We start from the raw sequence: 10,397 nt of genomic DNA on the forward strand, positions 1-10,397 counted from the left end.
TGTTGGAACATTGCTGCAGGGACTTGCTTCCATTCAGCCACAAGAGCATTAGTGAGGTCGGGCACTGATGTTGGTCGATTAGGCCTGGCTCGCAGTCGGCGTTCCAATTCATCCCAAAGGTGTTCGATGGGGTTGAGGTCAGGGCTCTGTGCAGGCCAGTCAAGTTCTTCCACACCGAGCTCAACAAACCAGTCCTGTACGGACCTCGCTTTGTGCATGGGGGCATTGTCATGCTGAAACAGGAAAGGGCCTTCCCCAAACTGTTGCCACAAAGTTGGAAGCACAGAATCATCTAGAATTTCATTGTATGCTGCAGCGTTAAGATTTCCCTTTACTGGAACTAAGGGGCCTAGCCCAAACCATGAAAAACAGCCCCAGACCATTATTCCTTCCCCACCAAACTTTACAGTTGGCACTATGCATTCGGGCAGGTAGCGTTCTCCTGGCATCCGCCAAACCCAGATTCGCCCATCGGACTGCCAGATGGTGAAGCGTGATTCATCACTCCAGAGAATGCGTTTCCACTGCTCCAGTGTCCAATGGCGGTGAGCTTTACACCACTCCAGCCGACGCTTCGCATTGCGCATGGTGATCTGAGGCGTGTGTGCGGCTGCTCGGCCATGGAAACCCATTTCATGAAGCTCCCGACGAACAGTTATTGTGCTGACGTTGCTTCCAGAGGCAGTTTGGAACTCAGTAGTAAGTGTTGCAACCGAGGACAGACGATCTTTACATGCTACTTGCTTCAGCACTTGGCGATCCCCTTCTGTGAGCTTGTGCGGCCTACCACTTCTCGGCTGAGCCGTTGTTGCTCCTAGACGTTTCCACTTCACAATAACAGCACTTACAGTTGACCGGGGTAGCTCTAGCAAGGCAGAGATTTGACGAACTGACTTGTTGGAAAGGTGGCATCCTATGACGGTGCCACGTTGAAAGTCACTGAGCTCTTCAGTACGGACCATTCTACTGCCAATGTTTGTCTATGGAGATTGGATGGCATGTACTCTATTTTATACACCGGTCAGCAATGGGTGTGGCCGAAATAGCCGAATCCACTAATTTGAAGGGGTGTCCACATAATTTTGGCCATGTAGTGTATCAGGACCAGGGGAGATGAGGCTGCTGAGAGCTTCTAGAATCCGTGGACCTTGAGCTGCTCCTCTTTCGCCAGGCCAATCTGGAAGTGGGATGAGGGCAGAAGAGACATCACACAAAGGAACTCTGAACTTCAGTCACAGAACATTTACAGACAGGTGCTTTTCTATGAGAGCCATCTGTAGGAGCCATGACAGATGGCCACTTAGTACACACAAGTATGGAGTATAAGCTGGGTGCAATGTGCTAAAGCAGGGACAAGAGTCAAACCTACCTCAATCAGAAACGTGCAGATATTCTTGCGCTGGTCACCTTGCAGCTGAATCACTTCCCCATACTCTGGGTGCTCAATCACTGTCCCATTGCAGGCAAATTTCTGTTGACAAAGCAGAACTAGTCAAACAAGACATGGAACTTTTTTTAGTTTACCACCTAGTGTAAACTCAGCCATAACATACCTTCTTAAAGGCCTTGACTAGCTTCTTCTTATCATAGTCGATGGCTATGCCCTGGACCGTGGTCAGAGTCTTCCTCCCGTTACGCTGCTGGATTCTTATGTGGATGTAATCGTCAGTCCCAGATGGGAGTCTGTCATTACCCTTAGTTGCATCAGCAAATGGGTCTGTGGGAAGAACACCATTAAAAACAAATCAATTTACTTAAGACAAAAATAGAGTTCAAAACAAGCAACCTAAAGTGATACCTAAGATATCACTGTTTTGTTTGACCTAGATGATTTAAAAAAATGCAGGCCGATAAACTGGTGATGTTAACGTCCTACCCACGAGTCTCAGGCCCAAGCAAAACGCTGCTCAGATGCTGGTAAAACCGAATAACGTTAGGTATTGTACGTTGATGAATGTGTCCACAATACAGACGAATTTGCTATAACGGCTACAAATCCGTGTTGGGACCAAACGTTAAACAAGGCCATTAACTTCGTCTGATGATGTCGATAGGTGTTGGTCAACGTTTAAAAACACCTGGCATGCTATTCATAACTTTTTGCAATCTGAAGGGAATGTTCTCGATATAACTAACCAGATGTTTTATGAAGAGATGTATTTACAATTTATGATTAAAATCAAACGTTATATTTAGTTGTAACGTCGTCAACATGTTTGCAAATGCTAGCTAACATTACCAACAGCCATTCCCCCCGCTAATCACGTTAGCCGAGATGGTTGAAATGTCTTACCGAAAGTTTGGAGGTTCTGGATAGCGGACATACGATAAGATTGACTTTGCTTTCGGATAATAACTGGCTAGCGATCGACGGGTCTGCCCAATTTCTGTTTTTCTTTGAATCTTCCTTTACACGGGGACGAAGCTTTAGTCGGCTGACCGGCTTTCACAAAATGGACATCGTTCAGATTGCAAAGTGGTACAGAACCTTTTACAGCGCCTCCCCGAAACCACCGTCACCGACGTTTTTGACGTACGTATGGACGTGTGCTACGCCACCCTATTTCACTGGAAGGATGACATAATTATTTAGGTATTTCTGGGGGGAAAATATCCACTAGGCTGCATTAAAAAAATATAGCACAAATATCTCAATTAAATGTGAAGACCTTAGCTAACTCCAAGGTAGAGTTATATGAATATGGGAACTTTCCTGGAGTCATTGGCTGTATTTAGGGTGACCAGACGTCCCCGTTTTCCGGGGACAGTCCCCGTTTTTGGTGGCCTGTCCCCGGCTGGAGCTGTCCCCGGAAATGTCTCCGTTTTTAACTGTGCGTTAAAAACATACCGGAACGTGAAATAGTTTACTTGGCAAGAAAGACCGGGCAGCAGAGCCTACCGGTTGACGTCTCAATCGCGTTGTGCTTGTTTAGGCCAACAGAGGGGGCTGCTCCCTATAGCAGCTTCATTCACTCTTCTTCTTCTACTAACTACTTGCTCGCGATAGTTTTAGAGAAAACCGCTGTGGCAAACTCAGCCAGAAGCTAGCAAGTATCAAGTGAATCCACAACGTAGAGAAATGCTATTTCTTATACAGGTGACCAAACTATTGTTAATACAGGGCTACAACTCAAAGTAAAGCTTATGGGGTCCCCTACAGGATAGCTCCCGCATTACACTAATTGCCAAAACCAGCGCACACACACATAATCTCCTTTGTAGCTGAACATTGTGTGCCCGAAGAGGATTCTACGATGACGGACAGACAACTGAGCCAATGGCGGAAGACTACAGACTACACCCCAGCTGAACCAATCCAAAGATCCGATCTTCCAGAATCAACCTACTTTCTGTTCTATATATAAGTGGTGTATTGATTGTAACGGTCTCTTTGCCTGCAGTTCCGTACGAACCAGCGGAGGAGCCGTAATTACGCTGTTCTAGATATCTTCACTCTGAATAAACTGTCGCTTGTCATACAATTTACCACCTTGTCTGAATCGATCCTTGACCGACTCGCCCGTCTACATATCTAATTTCTAACAGAACTTGGTAGGCAGAGGATGGTTTACTAACGATCCAGTCGAAGTGAGTTGATTTGGGTGTGAGAGGGCGAGTTGGTGAAAGGACGGTTCACGGAGGACGGGTGAAGACTTTCGGGGGAGGACAACAATTCTGCTCAACTCGGAAAACTGATCTCAAGGTGCACCATAAAAAAGGTAGGCAAAGCCTGTTAAATCAAACTTTGCATATTGTCGTATAGTCTGTCCAAATTTTGATCAGTTTTTTTTCCGAGTAAGTATGAATTCTTGTGTAAATTTATAATTTGCTGACGAGTCGAAAGAACAGTGTATGTGAACATATGTAGTAACGAACCGGCGACGGCCGGTGTGATTTAAATCATTGATGAGATATCAGTAAGGGGATAGCTAATTACTATTCATTAAATCTGGCGCCGAGGGGACAAATTGTAATTTTGGGACCCGTGACCCGGTCAGCACAGTCTGCTAGCTTTCAATGATGAGTGATCACTTTTAAGGCCTGGATAGTTCCGATAGGGGTCGGGGATAGAGATCAGTAGGGGATAGCTAAACACTATTCATTAAATCTGGCGCCGAAGGGGATAAATTGTAATTTTATCCCGTGTCCCGGTACGGCCAGTCTGATAGAGATTCACCGATAGGGGTCGGACATGTGTAACGTGTTGTTTTGTCTTGTTTTGTCTTGTTTTGTCTATTTGTAACTGTTTGTTAAAATGCAATGTGGTTGTAATTGTTTCCATTAAGATTGTTGGTGGTGAGATAGAAGGAGAGAATTTCGATTAAAACTACGATTAAATTACGTTTAAAGCAAATTCACAATGGCGACCCCCAATACTCCAAAGCTGAGGTTTAATGAGTTCCTAGAACAAAAAATAGAATATAGATCAGGGGGAAAGGAACGATGGAAGCCTATAAAGAAAGTTTGGGAGGGATTGAAGTTAAGATGGACACAAGCAGGTTATCTAGGAGGGGGGCCGCCAACAGGGGCCCAGCTGAAAACGAGGGAATGTGAGTTGAGAGGGACGTTGCAGGAGGCCAGAGACAAGGAAGTAGAAAAGAACAAAAATCACGTATATAAGAAAAAGGGACTAAACAGAGAGAAAGGGCAGAAGTGGAACTGAAGATAGGAACTTGGGCCATCGAAGAGGCGCTAAGAGCACAACTGAATAAAAAAAAACGGAAAAGGGTTCCTCAACACAGGCCCCTGTGTTCCTTGTAAAAGAAAAAAGGGGATACGTTGATCAAAGGGGGCCACCTGGAGTGTGAAGAATTAAAGCCTGGCCCACAGGGTTACTCCACACCAGGGGGTGCACAAAGGTGCACACCAGGGCCATCTGACATGCATGCCCCTCGATCTATGCGAGAACAGCTCCGCCCCAGTGGCCACACGAGGAATCCATTCATAGATGGAGCAGGGGAACGGGAGCAGCTTGAAGTCAGAGGGGAGGGGAACCCCCACCTCCTGCACATCCAGTGTGTACAGAGAACATAGAGGGGAACCAAGGAGCGATATTAGTCTCTGAAGGCTAAGATAGCCAAGGTGTGTGCAGGTACAAAACTGACATGGGTGGAGGCCCTGCCACTGGCGTTGATGGCCATGAGGTCATCACCTGGGGCAGGGACTCATCTCTCACCCCACGAAATAATGACAGGAAGAGTAATGCCAGGTCCACCAAGAGAGGGAGGTCATATGCCCCCTCTTGATGTACACCAGATAGGTATGACTGACTATGTAAGAAAATTGACGGAACTGTCCGCAGCTCTTTCCAAACAGATACACAAAGTCCATGGGGGGGAGCTGACGGGAGATCCAGAGCAACCAAGGGTAAAGGTCGGAGACTGGGTAAGGATCATGGTCCACAAGAGAAAGTGGCAGGATCCCAGGTGGACTGGACCGTACGAAGTGAAGGAGGTTACTTCACACTCGGTCCAGGTCAAAGGTAAATCAGGGGCGCCTTGGCACCACTTGACTCATTGTGCACCAGCTTCGATACCCAATAGAACACTGACAGAGGTCAGGGTCGACTTGAGCGACTTGAATTCGGCTCCAATACAACCCGATTAGCAGGTGACGATGTGGACCAGACTCCCATCAGCATCGGCTAATAGGCCTCCTAGAGACAGGGGTTATCCCTGGACTAGACTGGGCATATCTGGCCCCGGTTTATTTGTGTGTTTGTAAATGCATATGTCTACTGAATGATAAATTGAACGAATGTTTAGACAATGTTTTAGATGTGTTGACTATATTGAGTGAATGTTCAAACAATGTTTTAGATGTGCTCTGGCGTAAATGAAGATTTGTGAGACTCAAATCGTGTGCATGAAATATGCTTGATATTCAGTCGGGGACTAATATCGGTATGAATGAGGTCGGGGACCAAGCGAGTGTGGTACATTAGGTATTTCAGTTGGAGCTGGTACCGGTGAGAATGTTGAAAAAGTCGCAGGCTTGCTGATGAGAGTTATATCATAGAATATTGAGGGGGTGTGCATGACTGTTGGGAAAAAAAAGTGTTCAACTCTATTAACGTGAAATTCTTTTTGTAGATTTGGGGAGACAATTTGGAGAAACACGAATAAGACATGAAACATCGAGACAAATTATTTGAGTTTGAGGGGATTATCATAATTATTAGGTTTTGTTTATGTAGTACATGTTTGGGTTAAGGGGATTTCCATGTTCCCAGAGACATGATATTTTAAAGAGGCACGCTCACATATGGAACTTTTAGTTTTTTTTTATGAGTTTTAATTACACAAATGATTTATATTTTATTTTAAGGATAAAGGGTTCTTTAATATGTCTAATATGGTATGGAACACGAATGTAGGGGGATGGTGTAACCTTTGACCTGCTTTCATGGCTCTCTCGGGTGGTCTGATCAGCCACAAGGGGGTGCCATTTGAATAATGAATTTGTGGTCATGGGTAATACTGTCTAAAAAATAAATGAAAAGATTAAAAAAGTTTTTTGAAATTTAATTATAGTGGAGTTTACTTAACCTATATAAAGACTTTAGAAATTGCCACCATAGACATGTTTTTCTAAAAATAAAAATCCATGAGTTTAGATAAAGCCAGACAGTGAGACATTTAGTTAAAATGTGGAAACATGGGAAAAGGCAGACAGAAGAGCCCTCCCCCGCACTGCAGAGACCTTGAAGGTTGGAGAGCAGAGAGGAGAAGTTTTAGAAGGGAGCCAGGACGAGCAAAGATAACAGAATGTGTAGATAACAGTCACTGAGTGGAGACAAAAGGGAGAATTGGACATGTGGAAAATTAAAGGGGTGCTCATACATGATAATGTCAGAACAGAAGGATAATATACTAATCTTACCTAAGTCATTATTTAGAGTAGGTAAGGTTGTTACCTGGGCAGAGCCAGGTATCAAAAGGGGGATAGGTAAATTGTGGTCTAGGATAGGATGGGGCCTATTGGATAAGAAACTAATCATTTAAAAAAAAAAAAATGTAGCTAAACAAATGGGCATAGAAGGTAAAGATATAATCAGATAAAACATATGAGAAACTGTTTGTTAACCAAGCCTGTATGTCCAGCATTTTATGCATTATAGGTGAGCTACAGGTGAAGTCACTCAATCCAGTCCCAGAGGCTTGTTGGGGGGACCATACCAAGGTCCCCTGGTGACAGCTAGCTGAAAGAGCTACCCGGATTCATATCGCACGGCGGGAGGGTAAGACACATTTACACTATCGAACAATAAACAGTGTTCGAGAGGAGAACTGGAATTAACAGAATTCCGGGGGCCATCTCTCGAATGAAGTAACCCTCCCTGTCCTGTCACCCCTGTTTTTGTTCATAGAAGTGAAGATGTGTCTGGCTCTTGCTAAGTGATGTGTTCTCGGGGAAAGGGTGGGGCTTCACATGGAAGCTGTTTGTCTGAGCTGTCTTATCGTGGGTGACATCCCAAATAACACAGCTCTGGACGAATCAGTGCCCGAAGCCTCAGCTGGTTTGACCACCCTGGCTCACGGGTTGACAGAAAACTCTGGGGTGGATACTTCTCTGATTAATTGGGTTTGATAGTATGTTCAGAAAATGGGGAAAATATTATGATCACTGTATTATGGGCTACATTCACCTGTGTGACTGTTTTAGTTTTATGGGGCTGTTGTCTAATTCCCTGTGTATGAGGCCTTATTTCCAGGACTCTGGAGAAATCGATGGAAATAGATGGTGATGTACCAGCGGATTCCAGGTTCTGACCCGTGGAGTGCTGAATGTATGTCTACAGAACAAGTGGACGAAAATTATAAATGAAATTATATTAAATTGGGAGGGTGTCCGTATGGGGATTACATGATAACCGACTTGGGACAGTTCTGGGATTGGAGAAGAGGGTATCCTTATAGCATAGGGGAAAACCTGGGAGCACTGTTGAACTTTGTAAAGGTGATGAAATCCTACTAACCATCAAAACTATTAAGCTCTCTGATGCAGACACTTACACCCTCGGACTACAAAGGACCGGGACAGACACGATGGGTGGGTTTTCTATTAAGGTGCTGCCAAAACCAGAGGTCCCAGACGAACCAGGGCCAGACACACTCCTCTACCACCCCTGGACCGAACCTGCCACCACTGTGTTAAAAATCCCATTCAGGTAATTAATGTTAGAGACTATTCAGCTATTGATCAATTAGACACTGAGACTGGTTTTGATGGTAGGGACAATTTGTGGCTGTCTTATATGAGGTATACAGCTAAGACCCTGAAAAGAAAGGACTGCATGAGTTACATGAAACATTGGTCATGCTAGACCTGTTCTGGCTACACACCCATTTGCTACAGGAGAAGGAGAGGGGTGGTTGTGTATTCTGAGAGGTTTTTACCAGGTTTAGCCCAATTCAACTCTCTGTTCCTCTTTGAGCCTTATGTCTCCTACAGTACCTCCTCATCGGGCCCCTTGGGGTGTTGAGGCATATGGGGGCAATTACAGTTGCATCACGGGTACAGGTAATGGCATTGATTATGAGAGATTGCCTGAAGCTGATTGCAGTAGTAACATAGCCATTAATTCCACTTGGCCAGTTACAGGCCTAAACCAAACTAGTGGTCTGGCTGATGTGTGGTGGATCTGTGGACCCAAAAGAGTGCTGAGACCCATTCTTAGAGGAGACTGGCAAGGTACGTGTGCTCTGACCAGTTTGATAATTCCACTGACCATTGTTGATGTTACTGCTGAACAGCTGTTGGGTTCTGTATCCAGGGGACCTGAAAACATTCCATTCCATGGGAGACATAGACGTAGTGCTCCATGGACAGAGGATGTAGTTGACATACACACTAACCTGTTGGGAGTGCCAGTGGGGGTTCCTCATGAGTTTCAGGTCTTGGGTAGGAATGATGGATTATAGGTCCAGCCATAGTGGATGCAAGGCAGACTGCATGGATTCATTACATCTACTATGATCAACAGCGTTTTGTTAATTACCCCCGTGATGCACTCACTAGTATGTCTGAACAGTTTGAGGCCACATCTAGGGTTGCCAGACAGAATAGACTTGCTTTGGATATGCTTCTTGCCAGTCAGGGGGGCGTCTGCAAGATGTTCGGTGAACAATGTTGCACGTAACACCAGTCCAGATGGTAGTATATCTAAGGCCCTTAGTGGGCTTGATGCACTTGATGCATTATCTGCTGAGATGAGGACCATGGCGGGGGTGGAGGAGTCTGGACTGTTCTCTTGGGTGGGAGCCTGTTTTGGTAAGTACACTAGTACGGTGGTTACTGGATTTCTGACCCTAATTCTTGTATTTTTGTTATTGATGTGTTGTGATGCTTGCATCATACCGTGTTTCAAGAAGTCTGTTACAGATGTGGTGAAGGCTTCAGGCATGATGATGCCTTTGCTTGATGCTCCAGTTGGAGATGCTGATACTGAAGCATGCTTTCAGGGGAGGATGAGACTGACTGAGGATGACCCATGGTATGCTGTGGGTGAGGTAGTAGAATAAATCTTACACCACCACAGTTCCTTGTTATACATTTTTATGATAGGTTTTCTTTCCAGTATGTTTGTTCTCCCTGTTGTGAAGGTTTCGAGTCCCTGGGTGGCATGAAGCCCAACTGGTGCAGGATAGTAGTAGATGAGGACCAGATGGTTTATAATAATGCTTTGCTCTGCTTTACTCTGTTTTCCATGACCAAAGTTTTATCCTGTATCTTACATGTCAATAAACAAAGTGTTATCCTGTTTTTGCTAAGTGACACCCTTGTGGGTGTCAAAAGGGGGACTTAAATTTCACACCATTTTCTTTTGTTCTGTTTTTGAATGAGCTGTTCTCTTTTGACATGAAGGTATTTTAAACTTTGTGACTGTTATATGATTCATTGCTGAATTTTTGTTCACACCCTTGGGGGTGTGAAAAAGAGGGATTATTGGATCCTGTGTTTTACATTATAGCCATTACCATATATATGATTGAATATTATCTGCTGTTGGCTTGTGTTGATGTATGTAAGTGGTATGCAACATAGCTGACTTGAAACATTGTTAAGAGTGTCAGGGCCAGGGGACTTTCTCATGCTGAAAAAAAAAAAAAAAAAAATACAGAAGGGAGGGCACATTCAGAGCGTGGGGTTGCGAGAACAAGCGGTCTTTTGTTAGATAACAGGAGCCAGGTGCGAGATAACGGTATGGAGCATGAGAGCCTGGCTGCAACTTCTCTTATGACATTCCAGAATCGTATTGCCATTGATATGTTACTCTCTGAGAAGGGCGGAGTTTGCTCTATGTTTGGTGACCAGTGTTGTACTTTCATCCCTAATAACACAGCCTCGGATGGTAGCTTGACCATAGCTCTGGAAGGTCTGCGGACGCTTAATGG

At 44.8% G+C, this 10,397-nt stretch overlaps 1 protein-coding gene and 1 long non-coding RNA gene across 2 annotated transcripts; one reads left to right on the top strand and one right to left on the bottom strand.

Annotated features, from left to right (window-relative positions):
- Positions 1-762: 762 nt before the first annotated feature.
- Positions 763-2,460, bottom strand: LOC112258566 (eukaryotic translation initiation factor 1). The gene is made up of 4 exons (XM_024433007.2): positions 2,294-2,460; positions 1,554-1,717; positions 1,370-1,471; positions 763-1,177 (listed from the first exon to the last, which is right to left on the bottom strand). Exons 1-4 carry the CDS (start codon positions 2,322-2,324, stop codon positions 1,133-1,135), a joined length of 342 nt encoding a protein of 113 aa, XP_024288775.1. The 5' UTR covers positions 2,325-2,460; the 3' UTR covers positions 763-1,132.
- A 960-nt stretch (positions 2,461-3,420) lies between these two features.
- LOC121847212 lies at positions 3,421-9,814 on the top strand. The gene is made up of 2 exons (XR_006084150.1): positions 3,421-3,719; positions 5,303-9,814. It is a non-coding gene; the product is annotated as an uncharacterized LOC121847212 (long non-coding RNA).
- Positions 9,815-10,397: the final 583 nt, after the last annotated feature.

The sequence above is a fragment of the Oncorhynchus tshawytscha genome, linkage group LG09 (assembly GCF_018296145.1).
Source record: "Oncorhynchus tshawytscha isolate Ot180627B linkage group LG09, Otsh_v2.0, whole genome shotgun sequence".
Taxonomy (NCBI): domain Eukaryota; kingdom Metazoa; phylum Chordata; class Actinopteri; order Salmoniformes; family Salmonidae; genus Oncorhynchus; species Oncorhynchus tshawytscha.